Source organism: Electrona antarctica, assembly GCF_951216825.1.
Source record: "Electrona antarctica genome assembly, chromosome: 22".
In the NCBI taxonomy this organism is placed as follows: domain Eukaryota; kingdom Metazoa; phylum Chordata; class Actinopteri; order Myctophiformes; family Myctophidae; genus Electrona; species Electrona antarctica.
Window position 1 is genome coordinate 37,052,646 of NC_136805.1, and position 20,890 is coordinate 37,073,535.

A 20,890-nucleotide genomic window follows, 5' to 3' on the forward strand; every position below is an offset into this window, starting at 1 on the left:
AGGTACACAGGTACAGACAAAGCTGGTTTTTGGAGTGGTTTGCACCACTCAAAAAGCATAGGTGAGTTCCAGGCTACACATACTGTAAAGTATCCAGAAATATACTCAAAAGTAAATGTACTTTGTTACTGTCCAGCGCTGCACGTCGCTCTGCACCCTCTACACGGCTCGTGTTCTGTTGTTGTGGCCAGAAAGCGCCGGGTGAACAGCGCTGGCATTTCCCCAGAGAGTGAACTGCTGGATCAGAAACAAATTGGTGGAGGCACTTTGGTCCATGTCCGATTTGAACCTCCCAGAACCTCCAGAGCCTTTTCTCTCTCCTTCCCCTCTCCCCTCGCTCTCTCTCTCCCTTTGTTCTCTCCCTGGGTCGTAGATAGGCTCTGTGGCACAGCAGCCATGTTGGAAAGAAATTGGGCCTCTTCCTTTACTTCCTTGGTGTTACCAATTATACTAATGATGGCTCTGTTGCATTCTGGTCCAACAGAGTCAGAGTGCTGGTATTGTGCATTGTGCATTTCCCATTCATTTGTCCCATAGACGTTTCGGAAAGTATTTTTTTAAAGTGGCTATAAGCAATAATAATATTATGTCAACATTTTAATTACTTTTTTTCCCCCTTTTTTTCAGGCAGCCAGCAATGGGTAAAACGCTCTCTGTTACACATCTAGGGTTTATTATACGGAAAAGTCCTTCTGCACACCTACAAAGGACAGGTGCGTCGGATAACAGGAACTGACAGATGCCTGATGAAGGTCTGCGAACCGAAACGTAAAAACCAACCTAAGTGAAGACAGTGTGCGAGATTCTCTTTTTTCTACCTAGAATTGTTTATTGCCATGAGATTGTCAGGAGACGAGTTGGCTTCGTCCGAGGCTTAAAGGTATTTAAATAAATACTTTCTGAAACGTCTTAACAGGAAAAATGAAGGGAAATTCCCTTCCGGGCCATGAAAAGGGACTGTGACGCTCTACTGCTGCAGAGGACCCAAGGGAGTGCATGACTCTAGGCAGGTATATTGCTGCGTAGGACCCAAGGGAGTGCATTACTCTAGGGCAGGTATATTGCTGCGTAGGACCCAAGGGAGTGCATGACTCTGGGGCAGGTATATTGCTGCGTAGGACCCAAGGGAGTGCATTACTCTGGGGCAGGTATATTGCTGCGTAGGACCCAAGGGAGTGCATGACTCTAGGGCAGGTATATTGCTGCGTAGGACCCAAGGGAGTGCATTACTCTGGGGCAGGTATATTGCTGCGTAGGACCCAAGGGAGTACATGACTCCAGGCAGGTATATTGCTGCGTAGGACCCAAGGGAGTACATGACTCTAGGGCAGGTATATTGCTGCGTAGGACCCAAGGGAGTGCATTACTCTGGGGCAGGTATATAGCTGCGTAGGACCCAAGGGAGTGCATTGACTCTGGGGCAGGTATATAGCTGCGTAGGACCCAAGGGAGTGCATTGACTCTGGGGCAGGTATATTGCTGCGTAGGACCCAAGGGAGTGCATTACTCTGGGGCAGGTATATTGCTGCGTAGGACCCAAGGGAGTACATGACTCCAGGCAGGTATATTGCTGCGTAGGACCCAAGGGAGTGCATGACTCTGGGGCAGGTATATTGCTGCGTAGGACCCAAGGGAGTCGATTGGATGGCCAGTTCTCAGGCATGTGGCATCTCACAACGAACTGCTAATCCCATCGACTTCACACAGTTGCTGGGCGTACTTCTGAGGTGTGCAATTCTGAGTGTGAAGTCGATCCGTTTTTTTTTTTCTTTCCCAGGCGGCCTGCGTTCTGAACAAGCGCTGTACTAGTGTAGGAAACTGCATGTACAGTAGTATAGCCAGCCATAGAATGACCTCGCTCACTTCTCTTATGCAGTCTTATTACACCCATGGTGCTCTCTCTCAGCGGTGGAAATGAACTAGTGTGTGTGTGTGTGTGTGTGTGTCTCTCTCTCTCTCTCTCTCTCTCTCTCTCTCTCTCTCTCTCTCTCTCAATACTTGCAATGTCCCACGGACATGATCCACATGACATGATCTCTCTCTCTCTCTCTCTCTCTCTCTCTCTCTCTCTCTCTCTCACACACATACTAAATCCAGTGGTTAAATGATCTCTGTGGAATCTCTGCGCTCCTCCAAGGTCACGGGGTCGTATTCTCTTGTAACTGAACCCCCCCCCTCTTGACATCCGCACGTCGTTCCGCCGTCCCCGCCACCGCGTGACACCGCGGTAACGATGGCAACCGAGCCCTCCGCGGCGGCGGGAAAATATCATTAGCGGCCAACAAGGAGAGATATCTCCCCTTCTAGCAGCGTCGTGTGGCAACGGAACTGATGCTCGGCAATCTCCATATCAGCCATGTGTCGGGATGAGGACCAGCTGTTTGGACGCAACATTTTCACCCATTTAGACCTGAGTTAACTATACTTTATTCAATTTTGTAACCAATTTTTTCACCCAGTTTCAATTATCTACAGTAATCCTTCCTCTGCCAACCTGGGGGGGGGGGGGGGGGGGGCAGCGGACTGACCTCATGCTTCCTTCTATGCATGAGGAGTCCAAGCTGCTTCTTTTCACCTGACGGGGGAGTTTTCCCCGGCCGGACGTAGCGCGTGGAAGGAACACGTTATTCCGACCAGTTCCTTTCCCCTCCATCAGGCGCCCCGGCTGGCCAGGGGGAGGTAGTTTAGAGACCAGGATTACTGCATGTTTTTTTTTGTTTGTGAGGGTACCTACCCTAGGGGACACAGGGAGAAGATGCAAACTCCACACAGAAAGGCCCTTTCTTTTTTTTTTCTTTTTTTTATATAGTTTTTTATAGGGGACAATCGAGCAGTACTTCTGACAGGAAAATCTTTGCACATAGTTTATTTATTTATTTTCTTTTAGATACTATATTTTGTGTCAGACGGGCTCGGGATTCGAACCTGCGGATTACCTGCCTAGGTGCCTGGTGCCTGGACCGCTCAGCCACGGCCCGGGCCAACGTTTATTTATTGTCTCCACCAGGCCGAAGGCATGGGGAGAGAGTATGTTTTGCACTCCGTCCGTGTGTCCGTCCTTCCTTCCTTCCTTCCTTCCTTCCGTCCTTCCGTCCGTCCGTTATCAGCTAATCTCCGGCACCGTTGGCCCGATCCATGCCAAACTTTGCACACACACTCCCTGGATGCCAACAACGAACCTCTGCCCCAAATATTCTTCAATGGCCTGTTATAGCGCTACCATGAGGCCGATTTAGGCAAAACACATTTCTGTACATTACTCGTACACATTTTATCCATACATCACACAATTCGGTATACACTATCTTCATAGTCATGTGATCAACACGGATCTGCACCATTTCCCATCTTCCATCCTGATTGGCTAAGATTGGCTTCCAAAGCTCACATGATTGGTCCGTTTCGAACAAAATGTCGCAAATCACAAACACAGTGTGCAATTTCCGTGAAATTATACACGCACATTTCCACTAGGCCGAGGACGACATGCCACTCATTCTTTTCCAAATCAGCCTCATGGTGGCGCTATAACAGGCCAATTCCTGTTTTTAGCTATAACTGCATCGATCTGTATACAACTTATGTATGCGCACTCCCTAGAGGCCATGGAAAAACATTGTCTCTGCATCCCTCCACATCTACCGGTTATAGCGCCACCATGAGGCCGATTTCTGCAAAACACATTGCTTATGTTAGTCGCACAGATTTCATCCAAATCTCACGCAAATCGGTACACATGATCTCTGTAGTCATGTGAACAAGACAGTCTGTTGGATTTCTCAGATTCTACACTGATTGGCTAACATTGCCTTCCAAAGTTTTCAGGAGTGGCCCGTTTTGTTCAAAATGCTGCACATGTCCTGCTCATCCAGAATTCTATCCTCAGAGATGCTATGAGTGATCTGGCTCTGTATTTCCTCAACAAAAGAACATTGTTGCAAAAAACAAACAAACATGTTTATATTACTCCTAAACATTTTGCCAAACATCTCACACAGTCCTATCCTCCTGGTGGAGACCTGTGCCCAGAAGGGCACTTTTTCTAGTTTAATATGTTTTCAGGCCAACGTCCGTCTCCCCCCCCCCCCCCCCCCACACACACTACATATTGGATTAACCTATTTAGACCTGAGGCTAAAATGGTTTTGTTTCTAAATCAGTTTTCTATGTCAGTGGTGCTCAACCTTTTTCATGTCAATGACCCCCAGAATTATCTGTATTTGACCCCCCCCCCCCCCCCCCCCCCCCCCCCCCCAGAAGCAAAGATTTGAGTTAAAAACATTCACTCTGAAACTCTTCAAAGATTTGCGCCACATTTTCACAATTTTTCAAAAATAGCACATCTATAAGCTCATAGCGCGGCACTCGGTGGCGCGCTATGAGCCTGTAGATCTGCTATTTTTCAATAGCTAAAGTATAACATAATGCTTTAAAACACCAAAAGGGGTTCCGGTCTAGAATGTTAATTCAATGTTAATGCTAGGGTTCAAGTGGTTCACAAAAACAACAACTAACAGTCACACTCAGATGTAGCGCCCCCACCTGCAGTATGACCCTAACCCAACCCCCCTGTTGAAGACCCCTGAAGTAGGGCGTTGATTTACGCATTTTACGGGGTAGGAAAAAGAAAAACGCATAAAAAAGGTGAAGAAATATAGGAGCTAAAAGGTTTCTGCGCGACAGTGACAATATGTTATAATGTAATCAGTGCTTTAGCCCTTAGCAACACGCTTAATTGATTTTCATGACTTCCCTCAATAGATGCCCCTATTCTCCTTTTTAAAATCTCTTTCCTCCTCTGTTTTGGCTTGTTGCTTATTTTTATGTCATTCACTGGTTAGCTATTATGATTTTTTTTCTTATTTTTGTTTCTTTTTTCAGATAATTATGTAAATTGCCAGCAGCAGTTGTCTGTTTCTGACACACAGGCTAACGGCGGGTTAAGCGATTTTGGGCGGGAAGGGAACCCCATTTTGGTGTTTCAAGCATTATGTTATACTTTAGCTATTGAAAATTGGCGCGCTATGAACTTGTAGGTCTGCTATTTTTGAAAAATCGTCAATGTGCCTCAAATCTTTCAGAAAATTGTCATGATTTAGAAAACTTTATTTTTTTAAATTTCGACGTCAGGCCTGAATGGGTTAATTCCCGGTTCTCAGTGTTTTTCGAGACGGCTTCTCGTGCCGAAAGAATCCTACAATCTACATGCTTGTTGAGAAGCGTCATCTTGACGCGCTGAGTTTTGAGCTCGTAGATTGGAACTTTTCAGCGTACACCAATCACCGCCAACGATCATGAATTAAGCATTAGGATGGTAGGCCGTAGACGCACGCACGCACGCACGCACGCACGCACGCACGCACGCACGCACGCACGCACGCACGCACGCACGCACGCACGCACGCACACACACACACACACACACACGCACGCAGCCCGCTCTCTGTACGTATATCACACACTTGTATATATCCCTGTTTGATCAGCACATTAGCCCATATCAACACGCCGAACACGGTGTGAGGGAAATGAGATTCCAGGGTTTACGGACGCACAGGGGATCATATAGCATTGTAACTTAATGCCTTAACCCATGCTGGGCGGGAACCCCTTTTGGTGTTAGCATTATGTTATGCTTTAGCTATTGAAAAATAGCAGATCTACAAGCTCATAGCGCGCCACCGAGTGGCGCGCTACGAGCTTGTAGGTCTGCTATTTTCGAAAGATCGAAGAACGACTGACACAGAAACATAGCTTTTTCAGAAAACTGTCAGGATGTAGAAGACATTTTTAGAATCTGATCTCGGGTCAAAATGGGTTAATGTCCTGGAAGAAATGCAACGCTTTCAACATCATCTCTCTCTCTCTCTCTCTCTCTCTCTCTCTCCCCCCCCCCCCGTCTCCCTCGCCATCATCTGGCAAAGGTGGAGTGATTCCAGCTCTAATCCTCACTCCTTGCCCTTTTCTCTCCCGTTCCGTCTCTCTCTCTCTCTCTCTCTCAATGTCACGCACGTCGCGCTAAGCGTTATAATTCCGCCGCCGCCCACAAGTTCATTTGAACTTGCACGGTTAGCTGATGAAGCGCGATGGAGTGCAGATGGGGGGGGGGGGGGGGGGGAGAAGGAGAACGCTGGAGGAGAATACAGATGCAGCAGGCGCCGCGCAGATGTTTACAATTGAACCCCCAATAGGAGACCGACGTCACAGGGTGGATGAGTGAGACCAGTCACATTCTTATAGGGCTATAGTGCTGCACAACGTATCAAAATAAGTGCAATATCAACATGCAGGCGCAACATATACTGTACAGTACATATCGCAGAAGCATTTGTCATTGTGCACCTTTAAAAAAAAGTGCAGGAGTGAAACTCATTTTGGGGCGGGAACCCCTTTCGGTGTTTTGAGCATTATGTTATACTTTAGCTATTGAAAAATAGTAGATCTACAAGCTTGTAGGTCTGCTATTTTTGAAAAATCGTGAAAATGTGGCGCAAATCTTTGAATATATATTCTTTCAGAGCGACCGTTTTTCACTCAAATCTTTGCTTCTGAGGTTTCCCTGGAACAACATATTTTCAGATGGGGGTCGGCGGCCAAATACATATATTTTTGGGGGTCCTTGACATAAAAATGTATGAGAACGACTGACACAGAAACATAGGGTTTTTCCGAAAACGGTCAGAATTTAGAAGACATTTGTAGAATCGTTCCCAGGTCAAAATGGGTCAACTGGGGACCCCCCTGGAATACCATCAAGGACCCCTGTGGGTGTAGTGTATTATGGTGTTTGGTGTGGAGCTGCTGTTATTGTTGTTAGGCTAGGCTTGTAGTTGATTATGCTGAACAGTACAGTACAGTACATACAGTGTAGCTGGCTTCCCGCTGGCCTGCCTTGAAATTATTTATGGACCCACATGTCCATCCTGGTCACTCAACCAGCTTCGTCATAAACACTCAAGTGAGGGAGCCTTAACCCATCTTGACCTGAGATCAGATTCTAAAAATCCTTCTAAATCCTGACAGTTTTCTGAAAAAGCTATGTTTCTATGTCAGTCGTTCTTCGATTTTTCAAAAATAGCAGACCTACAAGCTCGTAGCGCGCCACTCGGTGGCGCGCTATGAGCTTGTAGATCTGCTATTTTTCAATAGCTAAAGCATGACATGATGCTAACACCAAAAGGGGTTCCCGCCCAAAATGGGTTAATTCCTCCGTCTGTTTTATTGCCTATACTTGACATGTTTTGCTTTACCGTTTGATTTCTTCTGTCCTCCTTCGTCTCCCTGCCCCCCTCTTATCTTAACTTCTTGAAAACAACAACAGAACTTGAGCTTGCACAAAAACATGTTTTGACACCCTGTCAACCTGCATGTGACAATAATTACTGTTCAGGAGAGAAAAAACAAAAATTAAAAATAAATAAATCAATGACTTCACCTCGGGGCAGAAGCGGTCACATATAGTTGAATCCGATTATTGTATGTCCATGTATGAAGGTCTCTGATGTCGTCGATAGAGACCCATATCGGCCATATTTGATTATTTTATGCCCATGTATGAAGGTCTCTGATGTCATCGATAGAGACCCATATCGGCCATATTTGATTATTTTATGCCCATGTATGAAGGTCTCTGATGTCGTCGATAGAGACCCATATCGGCCATATTTGATTATTTTATGCCCATGTATGAAGGTCTCTGATGTCGTCGATAGAGACCCATATCGGCCATATTTGATTATTTTATGCCCATGTATGAAGGTCTCTGATGTCGTCGATAGAGACCCATATCGGCCATATTTGATTATTTTATGCCCATGTATGAAGGTCTCTGATGTCGTCGATAGAGACCCACATCGGCCATATTTGATTATTTTATGCCCATGTATGAAGGTCTCTGATGTCATCGATAGAGACCCATATCGGCCATATTTGATTATTTTATGCCCATGTATGAAGGTCTCTGATGTCGTCGATAGAGACCCATATCGGCCATATTTGATTATTTTATGCCCATGTATGAAGGTCTCTGATGTCGTCGATAGAGACCCATATCGGCCATATTTGATTATTTTATGCCCATGTATGAAGGTCTCTGATGTCGTCGATAGAGACCCATATCGGCCATATTTGATTATTTTATGCCCATGTATGAAGGTCTCTGATGTCGTCGATAGAGACCCATATCGGCCATATTTGATTATTTTATGCCCATGTATGAAGGTCTCTGATGTCGTCGATAGAGACCCACATCGGCCATATTTGATTATTTTATGCCCATGTATGAAGGTCTCTGATGTCGTCGATAGAGACCCATATCGGCCATATTTGATTATTTTATGCCCATGTATGAAGGTCTCTGATGTCGTCGATAGAGACCCATATCGGCCATATTTGATTATTTTATGCCCATGTATGAAGGTCTCTGATGTCGTCGATAGAGACCCATATCGGCCATATTTGATTATTTTATGCCCATGTATGAAGGTCTCTGATGTCGTCGATAGAGACCCATATCGGCCATATTTGATTATTTTATGCCCATGTATGAAGGTCTCTGATGTCGTCGATAGAGACCCATATCGGCCATATTTGATTATTTTATTCCCATGTATGAAGGTCTCTGAAGTTGTCGATAGAGACCCATATCGGCCATATTTGTGGTTCCGGGCGACCGCCGATCTGACCATCTTCACGCAGAGTTGAGAGTCGACCGGCCCGGCGGTTCTCTAGATGCGTGGACGACAGATATGCACGGTAGCGCCTACAGTACACGCATGTAGAGATCTGGACGATGCATAGTTGGATAGACTACATTGGCAACTTATATGAACCAGTAGTGTTGAAACCCCTCCTAGCCTTCTCTTTACCCTACATGCACACACGCACGTCATGCACGCACACAAACACACCCACACACACACACACACACACACACACACACACACACACACACACACACACACACACTCTTATGAGGACATTAACATTTTTTATAAATGCCTCTTTTTTTTAACTGCAAAAGTCCAAAGACGAAAAATATAGCAGATCCACATTTACACCAGCGTGCAACTATGAGTGTAAATCATGCATGACTTCCAAATGTCTAATCCTAACGAAGGAATCTCAACTCCCCACACGTTTTTAAACCCTAAAACAGCCATGTCTCTTGTGAGAGAAACAGGAAAAATGGTCCTCACAAATGTTCACTTCTCAAATTCACTCTACTTGTCGTGGTGGGGGACATTGTATAGTAATACAAACACGTGCACACCACACACACACACACGCACACGCACACGCACGCATGCGCGCGCACACACACAGTGTGTTCGCTCACTGTGCTCATCCACCTCCAGAGAGAGGGTGTTTTCATGGAGATGGAAGTAATTAGATTCCCATTTCATCCCTGTGCCTTGCCTGTCTGTGTTGAATGGCACTGCTATATTTGATTCTGTGTCCAATCATCACAATTCACCGTAGCATGAGCCTCTCTTAACCCATTCTGGGCGGGAATTAACCCCTTTTTGGGGTTTTTTAAAGCATTATGTTATGCTTTAGCTATTGAAAAAATAGCAGATCTACAAGTATTTTTTGAAAAACCCGTGAAAATGTTCCTCAAATCTTTGAATATATATTATTACAGAGTGAACATTTTAACTCAAATCCTTTTGGGGAGGTCCCTGGAACAACATATTTTCAGATGGGGGGGCAGAGGCCATATTACATATCATTTTCGGGGTCCTTGACATGACATATTGATAGAAACATAAGGTTTTTCAGAAAACTAGAAGACATTTTGTAGAATATAAGTTAGGTCTAAATGGGTTAACCCATTTTGGCCGGGAACCCCTTTTGATGTTAACATTATGTTATGCTTTAGCTATTGAAAAACAGCAGATCTACAAGCTCATAGCGCGCCACCGAGTGGCGCGCTACGAGCTTGTAGGTCTGCTATTTTTGAAAAATCGAAGAACGACTGACATAGGATGTATGTCAGGATGTAGAAGACATTTTTTAGAATCTGATCTCAGGTCAGAATGGGTTAAAGGAGAACCCCCCCGCCTCCGGGTCAATTGAAGCACAGCTTCAGGAGGCATCACAAATTCCTGGCCTTTTATCATGTAGTCCCGCAGGGACCCTTTTTATCTCCACATTTCTGCGTTTTAATAAAATAAATGAATTCCCTGCTTCATAGCAGTGTCCCACAAACGTAGTGAAGATAGCCCAGCTACTTATCTACTAAACCAGTTCCCAAACTGTTTCATGTCAAGGACCCCAATTTAAATAGTAAAAATCAATGTTAATTTAACCCATTTGGGCCTGACCTCAAAATTAAAAAAAAAATCTTCTAAATCCTCCAGTTTTCTGAAATAAATATTTTCACGATTTTTCAAAAATAGCAGACCTACAAGCTCGTAGCGCGCCACTCGGTGGCGCGCTATGAGCTTGTAGATCTGCTTTTTTTTCAATAGCTAAATTATAACATAATGTCTAAAACACCAAAAGGGGTTCCCGCCCAGAATGGGTTAACTCTGAGAGTGTACAAATGGAACTCAAGACAGAGATTGATCAAAAGGACGGAGATTATTTATATCAAAACCACAGCGTCTGTTGCGCAACACTCAATGTTATTTTCCGGTGGGACATCATCGAACTAACCTGACTCCGCCAGATGGGGCAGCAGAGAGTCCCCCCTCCTGCTCCCATCTGGGAACTCTCAGGCAGACTTGATGCCCGGCCACAAAACGGCCTGACCAATCAGCAGCAGCTAGAGGCGGGATAGCTGCTGCTGATTGGCCAGGCCGTTTTGTGGCCGGGCATCAAGTCTGCCTGAGAGTTCCCAGATGGGAGCAGGAGGGGGGAACCCAGTGTACTCTCTGCTGCCCCATCTGGCGGAGTCAGGTTATCATCGAACATGTCCCCCCCCCCCCATTTTAGCCGACGACATCGAAAATCTTAAAACGTTAAAAACTCTTGATCTAAATCATTCCGTCCAATTCTAAGAAAAGATTATGTGTTAAGACGGCCCATCGCGGTCCCGTCGCTAGTGGCGTTCGAATTAATCATACCTCTCGTTGTTGCCGATCGCATCGAGAGTGTTTTGGCTACATCAAGCTACTTCAGCCACATCCGGGATAACATCCGGTCCGTCGCTAAATGTGCTTCCGCTGCTATAAATCCCTGGTCGCTATGATTTAATGGATTAAATAACCCCTGGGTGTCCGGGGGGACTCATTCACCGCCACCAGGGGGCGCCAAAAGTCCCAGACCGCCACCATATATCTTTTATTTTATTTTATATATATATATATATTTCTTTTTACCATGTTATAAAACACGAAAAACACGTCCTTGGCGCTCCAGGACATCATGAAAAAGAAGTTAAATAAGTCCTTGGCGACCATTGAGTTAACAATGAAGCAATAGATGATAAAAGCGCCCCTCATTTCACACGTGTGTGATTTTTTTTTTCTTACATTTCCTGAAAGGTTACAGTATACATACAAGGTTTCCGCTGGACAGCGGACAGTGTTGGAACGCTGCCAAGTGTCAAGAGAGGCAAGGGAGTGAGTTTATATTCCCTTCACTCCCTTCCTTCACAGATGAAGCACTTCATCTGAGCCAGATGGAGTGCAGGCGATAGGTGGAGGATATCGTGTGTGCGTGTGTGCGGATGCGTGTGTGTGTGTGTGTGCATGTGCGTGTGTGTGTGCTTGACATGAACCTGGTCATGGGGATCTATTTGACGGCACACGCAGTATAAGTGTGGTGGCTGGCTGATACACACTTTTGATTGAAACCTTTATTTCAGGGGAATCCAATTGAGACCAGGGTCTCTTTTTCAATGGCGCCCTGTATACAAACAAGAACATTTACAGCAATGATTTGACATACATGACATGGACACGCAGTACAACAAATATAATACACAAGCACATACACACAGAAACAAAACCTTGTAACCAAATGTTACAGAAAGCAGGTGCATATGCCTTCCTCTAGTGTGAGGTCAGTTAAGAGTCTTTTAAAAGTAGTAAATGAAACAAAAACATTCAACTTCAATTTGTTTTGACAATTATTCCATAAATGTGGAGCATACAACCTGAAGGCAGTATCTCCCAATTTAGTAGTAGTTTTTGGTACCTTAGCTAGACCTATAGATATGAACCTACCAAACAATGCAAATCATGAACAGTACCTCCCTAATACAGCAAAGTAGACGCGGCTGTCATTCCAAAATTCACTTTCAGTTTGTCCAGAGGCTTATTATGAGTTATTGTGAGCGCTCTGATAGATGGAGAATGATTGAGATGCCGCTTCAGTCTTCCAAGGGGCTGTCTGAGCCGTCGTGGCTTCACTGGTGCAACTAGAACAGTTGTTTTCAAACATCATTCTCTGGCCTGCCTTTGCTTTCTACAATCCACGTATAAGCCCTTAACAACACATTAGAAAACGGCCAGAGAAATCCACATGGCTGGCATTCGATGCTATGAATGAATGATGACACGCCATCTTTTGAAGAATATAACACAACAACAACGAGACGTGGAGTGAAAGAATTGCAATTGGAGTCTCCCGAGCAGATTTGTTTTAAACCGTGGCCAATAGCGCGAGTAAATCCATCTTTGATGTCAATTATTGTTCAATGTAAAACAGCTCAACACCAAAATAATAGGTATTGCCTTTTAGCAGTTATATTTGTCAAGTGTTTTATGTAAATTGGTTTAACACTGTACAGATCAGCAGCTCGATACGTTTTTCAAAGTCTAACTTTAACCCATTTTGGGCGAGAACCCCTTTTGGTGTTAGCATTATGTTATGCTTTAGCTATTGAAAAATAGCAGATCTACAAGCTCATAGCGCGCCACCGAGTGGCGCGCTACGAGCTTGTAGGTCTGCTATTTTTGAAAAATCGAAGAACGACTGACATAGAAACATAGCTTTTTCAGAAAACTGTCAGGATGTAGAAGACATTTTTAGAATCTGATCTCAGGTCAAAATGGGTTAAACATTACAGTACATACTGTACATTATACGTCTGTATTCCACGTAACTCGAGAACCGTTCGCCCCACAGACTTCAAATTCGACACACGTGTTCCACACCCCCGCAGGGAGTGCAGTGCCCGGTGTCGAGTCGGTCGGACCCACGGTTCTCCAGAAACGCCACAAAGGGCCTCTGCCCCGGGCTCTGGACCTGATCACCCCTATATATATGGAGCTGGCCTGTTCTGACATCACAACACTTCATATTTGGGCATGCCTGACCCAGAACTCCATATATACTGTAGGAATAAAGGGATGCAGAGATACAGATACAGAAATCTCCATATTATAACATGGGCATAAAAGGGACACAGACAGATGGGTGGAACGGGTACTCTGACACGGGTACAACAAGTATTGCATAGCCGGGTTGGGCATGGATCTCCATTTACATCATTAGTCTATATAGTAACAGTCAAATAAAATGTCTCACTTACATACTGTACCCCCATTTGAAAAACACTAGATTAGAACTTTTTTGCATCCTCTTTAAACATCTATCTCATCCTCTCACCGACTATGTATGGGCAAGTTGGGCAACCACTTAAAGGGGCATTCCACTCATTTTCAACATTTTACTATGTCATTAATATACCTTAGAGCTGTTGTGTGGAAATAATAAAAAAGTCCCCCCATTCTGTGTTTCCTAGAACTGGAGATCTGAAAAAAATCATTAAAGGACCACTTTTCAACTTCTCTTCCTATAATTGGTCCTAACTAATGTTCATGATAAAATACCAAAATTTGTTCCTACTCAGTCTGTCTCATTAACCCATTTAGGCCTGACCTCGAAATTTTTAAAAAAAATCGTCAAAATCCTCCAGTTTTCTGAAATAAATATTTTCACAATTGTTCAAAAATAGCTAAATTATAACATAATGTTTAAAACACCAAAAAGGGTTCCCGCCCAAAATGTGTTGAGAAACCTGCATCTACATGCAATAACGGTATGCTATGGTTGGCAAGGAATACACAAACACTTCAAACACTATAGCCATGTTTTGAATGCTGAATACATATGTTACTGCCTTCAGGAAAGAGATGTGGCATTCCAAAATGCAATAAGGTCAGACTAAAGAAGTCCTTTGTAGTCTATTTTGAGGCTTAATTTCGAGTCTGGCCAGGGGTTATATAGGCTGAACGTTGGACATTGCTCTTGTCGTCATGTTTTTACGTACAACATTTTTTGCTGTTTGCTGTGTTTCCGTGTCATGTCAAATGTGTGTATTATGTGTCGCATGTATGGCTGCCTGAGTCGCAAGACAAATGCCAGCGAGAGCAGATAATTAAGTCATATTGTATCGTTCTGTATGGTCTGACTGGCTAACCTGACTCCGCCAGATGGGGCAGCAGAGAGTACACAGGGTTCCCCCCTCCTGCTCCCATCTGGGAACTCTCAGGCAGACTTGATGCCCGGCCACAAAAAAATTCCCAGATGGGAGCAGGAGGGGGGAACCCAGTGTACTCTCTGCTGCCCCATCTGGCGGAGTCAGGTTACTGACTGGCAGCCCCACATCCATTCTGAACGGCACAAAAACCCACATGGGCGGGAACCCCTTTTGGTGTTAGCATTATGTTATGCTTTAGCTATTGAAAAATAGCAGATCTACAAGCTCATAGCGCGCCACCGAGTGGCGCGCTATGAGCTTGTAGGTCTGCTATTTTTGAAAAATCGAAGAACGACTGACATAGAAACATAGCTTTTTCAGAAAACTGTCATTTTCAAACAGACATTTTTAGAATCTGATTTTGGATCTGCTGCATGCAATACAAAAAACAATCCAACTACAACAGTCTGGGTTGGAAGTCACATATGTGGGCTTGGTTTTGGTCTGAACAAGACCCTATAGTGGCGATCTACAAGCTCACGCAGCATGTCTCAGCGCCACACGCTGTGCGCTTGTAGATCGCCTATCTTCGATGCACAACTTCTAGTCGAGCGTTTGCTCTCCTGTCTCCTACAGCACACAGAGACGCAGACACACACACACACACACACACACACACACACACACACACACACACACACACACACACACACACACACACACACACACACACTTAAGTGAGGAAACCCCCATGGGGTCCTGCAGACTCTCAAGTCTGCGACTGAGTCCCAGAGACTGATTAAAGCCCCCTGTGACAGCACTGTGCAAACCTGCAAGACCACCACACACACACACACACACACACACACACACACACACACACACACACACACACACACACACACACACACACACACACAGCCGGGAGTAGCATTCTGTGATGTAATTGAGAGGAGTTTGAGCAGCTCTGTTGGCTTGGCAACGCCGTGCATTAATCATATTTCAACCCCTCTGCCCCCTGTTCTCTCTCTCTCTCTCGCTCCCACATTTCCCGGGCTCTTTTCACAAGCGTGCGTGCGTGCGTGCGTGCGTGCGTGCGTGCGTGCGTGCGTGCGTGCGTGCGTGCGTGTGTGCGTGCGTGCGTGCGTGTGTGCGTGCGTGCGTGTGTGTGTGAGTATGTTTGTGGGCTGCCCTTGTCTCCTTCTCATTGTGCTCACACTAGACCTGCTCTAAGTGCTCCTTCAGTATACGCGAGGGCAGAGCACAAGAGCACGTCGTGGAGAGACACTGATCGAGGTGGCGAGGGACACTTGATTGCAGTGGTGCAATAAGTACTTTTACTCAAGTACTGTGCTTAGTTACTTCACTAGAGCGTTTCCATTTCTTGACACTGAGTACTTCTACTCCACTGCAGCGCAGAATCAAATGTTGTACTTGTTGTTTTACTTCAATGTCGCTAAAGTACAGTTCGTTATAGTAGTTAGTTGCTGCCAGAGTGATGTCTAGACAACACCTACTCGGGATTCCTGGATCGCTGCCCTCCACAATTTCCCCCCCCCCCCCTGGTCACGCTAAAGTCTCTCTAGAAGCGTTAACCCATTTTAACCTGAGATCAGATTCTAAAAATGTCTTCTACATCCTGACAGTTTTCTGAAAAAGCTATGTTTCTATGTCAGTCGTTCTTCGATTTTTCAAAAATAGCAGATCTACAAGCTCGTAGTGGCGCGCTATGAGCTTGTAGATCTGCTATGTTTCAATAGCTAAAGCATAACATAATGCTAACACCAAAAGGGGTTCCCACCCAAAATGGTTTTTAATATTCCAAACGAGAGGCATGCTGAAGTCAGAAATGAAGACGGAACATTGCCCATCTGGTCAAAACCATGGAGAGCTCCCTAGATTAGGAGATACGAGCCATTCTTTTAGAGCCGCAAACAAGGAAGTGAACGGCAGTGCACATGCACCAATCAATAAGGAGTGCATTGCAGAGACACCCCCCCCCCCCCCCCCCTTGTATCAACAAAAAAGACCAAAGGACGCCTATACCCGTCCTTAGCACCTCATGGTTTTGATATAAAAGACGTCCATAACATTTATAGTTCATAAATGTGTTTTTTATTGATTTTATTTTTTCAAAATAGCTCATGTACAAGCTCACAAAGCATTGTGAGCTTGTAGATTGGATATTTCTGAATAGCCCCGCAGTATAACGTTCGGCTTTATTAACGATCAATGATTATTAAGTCCAATAACATGATGTATACTGTGCATTTTGAAATGGCCCTATTATACTTACACATACTTACGTACTTTTACTTTTGCTATACTTGAATTTTATGTTGATGCTAATATGTTTGTATTTAAGTGAGCTTTTGAATGCAGGACTTTTACAAAGTATTATTATTTTATTTTTTTACAGCGTAGTATAAATGTATGAATGTGCTTATTCCACCACAGCTTGAATGTCCCATGCACTCATTAGCGGCACTCGCATTAGTCATCAGTCTTACATCTCCTGTCCCTTACGTCCCCTGTCCCCTTCCCACCTGTCCCCTTCCCACCTGTCCCCCGTCCCCTTCCCACCTGTCCCCTTCCCACCTGTCCCCCGTCCCCTTCCCACCTGTCCCCTTCCCACCTGTCCCCCGTCCCCTTCCCACCTGTCCCCTTCCCACCTGTCCCCCGTCCCCTTCCCACCTGTCCCCTTCCCACCTGTCCCCACATCCCCTTCCCACCTGTCCCCTTCCCACCTGTCCCCACATCCCCTTCCCACCTGTCCCCTTCCCACCTGTCCCCCGTCCCCTTCCCACCTGTCCCCTTCCCACCTGTCCCCCGTCCCCTTCCCACCTGTCCCCTTCCCACCTGTCCCCCGTCCCCTTCCCACCTGTCCCCTTCCCACCTGTCCCCCGTCCCCTTCCCACCTGTCCCCTTCCCACCTGTCCCCACATCCCCTTCCCACCTGTCCCCTTCCCACCTGTCCCCACATCCCCTTCCCACCTGTCCCCTTCCCACCTGTCCCCCGTCCCCTTCCCACCTGTCCCCTTCCCACCTGTCCCCCGTCCCCTTCCCACCTGTCCCCTTCCCACCTGTCCCCACATCCCCTTTCCACCCGTCCCCTTCCCACCTGTCCCCCGTCCCCTTCCCACCTGTCCCCTTCCCACCTGTCCCCACATCCCCTTTCCACCCGTTCCCTTCCCACCTGTCCCCCGTCCCCTTCCCACCTGTCCCCTTCCCACCTGTCCCCACATCCCCTTTCCACCCGTCCCCTTCCCACCTGTCCCCCGTCCCCTTCCCACCTGTCCCCTTCCCACCTGTCCCCACATCCCCTTTCCACCCGTCCCCTTCCCACCTGTCCCCCGTCCCCTTCCCACCTGTCTCCTTCCCACCTGTCCCCACATCCCTTTTCCACCCGTCCCCTTCCCACCTGTCCCCCGTCCCCTTCCCACCTGTCTCCTTCCCACCTGTCCCCACATCCCTTTTCCACCTGTCCCCTTCCCACCTGTCCCCCGTCCCCTTCCCACCGGTCTCCCGTCCCCTGTCCCCCGTCCTCTTCCCACCTGTCCCCTTCCCACCTGTCCCCTTCCCCCCTGGCCCCTTCCCCCCTGTCCCCTTCCCCCCTGGCCCCTTCCCCCCTGTCCCCTTCCCCCCTGTCCCCTTCCCCCCTGTCCCCTTCCCCCCTGTCCCCTTCCCCCCTGTCCCCTTCCCACCAGTCCCCTTCCCACCTGTCCCCTTCCCACCTGTCCCCACGTCTCATTTCCACCTGTCCACTCCCCCCCCCCCCCCCCCCCCCCAAGTCCCCGCCCCCGTCCCCTGTCCTTCCTCAAGGAGAAAGGACGGGGCACATTCAGATAATGGTCTTTTTTTTTTAAGAGTAAAAAGGACGAGCCACAAACCTGTAAATAATGCATGCGCTGTTCCGACACGTGTCACAGTTGGCCGTGTCCTGTCCGGTCCGATAGGAGAGGCTGTGGGGAAGATAAAGAGTGTGTGTGAATGAGTCATTATGTACGGGACTTTGTTCAGCAGCCCTCACCACCCTCCGTGTCTCTTTGTGTTTGTCAGACGTGGTTAAACAGGACGAGGTTGAGGACAAATGGAGCTCCGCGTATACCTGATTGGCCCTGCGCATGGCCATTATCTGGCCTGACTGAGGGTGACTAATGTTGTATAGGCAACGCAGGGACACTAGCAGGACAGTGCCTTTTGGGGACAGCGTCGTCGTCGCGAGAAGTCTGTTTCGCTCGTTGCGTGTGTCGTGCACACATAGACATCAAAGGGGGCTTCAGCCCCCTGCCCTTTTATACCCGTCTGTAAAACAATCGCCCTTTCCGGACCACGAATGCAGCATTTTACTATGGTGGGGGAAAAAAATGCAAATGCCACTCCATTCCTTGCCATGCCGGAATGCAGCATTCAGGAGAATCGCTTTTTGTCTCCTGAACTTGAACACAGTATTTTGCGTTGAACAAATGTGTTTAGAAATCCATGTCGTACTCCGCATCTCCACTAGCTAAAGAGTGCTGGGTTGCGCCCCGAAAATTGCTGATCTACAAGCTCTCAACACGTCTCAGTGCGACGCGTTGTGAGCTTGTAGATCTGCTATTGTTGTCCAAAAGTGCCCTCTTATGGGATTTCAGCCCCCCTGCCCCTCTAACACTCTCTGCACGTCCCATGCCTGCATATACTGTAGGAACTGTACTTTTATTTGGTAATATTGTATTACATTTTCAACCCCAAGGTGTCTTGTACTCACTAGAGCAGTGGTTCTCCAATGTTTACAGGGACAACCCCTGTTACTGAACCAAAAAGCTCAGCATCAGAATCTAGAGCTTTTAACTTTTTTTAACAAAAAGGGGCTTTTGTTGCGTATTTTGACCCATTTTGACCTGAGGACGATTCTACAAATGTCTTTTTTATGTATTTGGCCGCCGTCCCCCATCTGAAAATATATTTTTCCAGGGACCCCCCTAGAAGCAAAGAGTTGAGTTAAAAAACGTTCGCTCTGAAAGAATATATATTCAAACATTTGCACTACATTTTCACGATTTAAAAAAAATAGCAGCCCTGCAAGCTCATAGCGCGGCACTCGGTGCCGCGCTATGAGCTTGTAGATCTGCTATTTTTCAATAGCTAAAGTATAACATAATGCTTAAAACACCAAAAGGGGTTCCCACCCAAAATTTAAAAAAACATAATTTACAACCACACTTTGAGCTTTTGTCTGGAGGTCACTGACCCTGTCTTTGTGTATAAAGCCGCCGTCTCCTGGCAACACAAGCACGTGCACACGCAGATGCACACACACGTCACGACACGCGCACCGCACACGCACGTTCACACGTCCCCAGAAGTGCAGCAGCAGCTGAGAGTCCAGGCTCCTCCCAAAAAACAAAAAGATGGGGATATGAAAGGTGGCTTTTGGGAGCTTCTCCATGAGAGCCTGATGTGTCTCTGACAGCACGGAGCTGCACGGGGAATACATTTACTGCACCGTCAGCCAATGTGAGCAGGCCTGCCCCAATTAATCACACTCATGGGGACTTGTTGCCACCGCGTCTCCCCCCCTCTCTCTCTCTGTGCGTGCGTGTGTGTGTGTGTGCGTGTGTGTGTGTGTGCGTGTGCGACTGTGCGTGTGCGTGCTTTTGAGGACCAAAAACGTCCCCACAAGTTCTGTACAATTGGAGAACATGGGACATTGCGAAGACCATTTGGGATAATTGTCACTACATGTATTCCTCCGGGCTGGGGCAGAAGCAGCTTGTCAGCAGGGAGTGTGTGTGTGTGTGTGTGTGTGTGTGGTGTGTGTGTGTGTGGGGGGGGGGGGGGAGTAGGACGAAGGAGCCTCCTACGTCCTCCTCGTGGGGCCTTATGTAAGGCATTAATTGGCATAACGGGGAGAAAGGGGGGGTGTGGGGGTGAACAAGAATTGGCTAATCTAAATTTAGCAAGAAAGGGGGAAATAAATACAAAAAGTTTCCGGCGGTGGTGATTAGTGTTAAATTAGACATTTTGGAGGTTGTGTTTAGTGATGGAGGTTAGAGTCTTTACTGTGTTGTACTTGTGCGGCGATGCACAGAAAAATATTCTGCAATTTTCTTGCCAAATGTTCTGCTATGTACAATGGCGCCCTAAAATGTCCTCACGCGTGTGTGCGTGAGTGCGTGCGTGCGTGCGTGCGTGCGTGCGTGCGTGCGTGCGTGCGTGCGTGCGCGCGCATAGTGTACACGAGTGTGTGTCTGACTCTGGAATTTCACCTCGTCAGATCGACCTTTCGGGGAGAGAGAGCTCACCTTGTACCGTACCGTAAAGTACAGTATCACCACCGGCTTACTGTATAAATACATTAATGGAACTATTGGCTTCACTCCGCTTCTTATCAAGGGGTGAGTGGAGGTGAGAGAGGGAGAGATCTAGTGTGAATCACGCAGAAGATGGATGGATGGATGGATAGATATAATACAGATGGACAGAGAGGCGAGGGGGGGGGTGTTGATGGGATGAGGAGCCTGCACGTCCCAT

General features: G+C 46.7%; 2 protein-coding genes across 2 annotated transcripts in view; one reads left to right on the top strand and one right to left on the bottom strand.

Annotated features, from left to right (window-relative positions):
- dock1 (dedicator of cytokinesis 1) overlaps window positions 1–20,890 on the top strand; it is a gene marked incomplete at its 5' end in the record, with an annotated part of 409,371 nt that overhangs the window by 138,893 nt on the left and 249,588 nt on the right. The gene's annotated exons all lie outside the window — the stretch shown is intronic.
- Window positions 1–20,890, bottom strand: part of insyn2a (inhibitory synaptic factor 2A) — a gene marked incomplete at both ends in the record, with an annotated part of 45,981 nt that overhangs the window by 10,653 nt on the left and 14,438 nt on the right. The window contains one exon of the mRNA XM_079491876.1: window positions 18,265–18,336. Within this exon, the coding sequence (XP_079348002.1) occupies window positions 18,265–18,336 (72 nt within the window). The remainder of the gene's footprint in view (window positions 1–18,264; window positions 18,337–20,890) is intronic.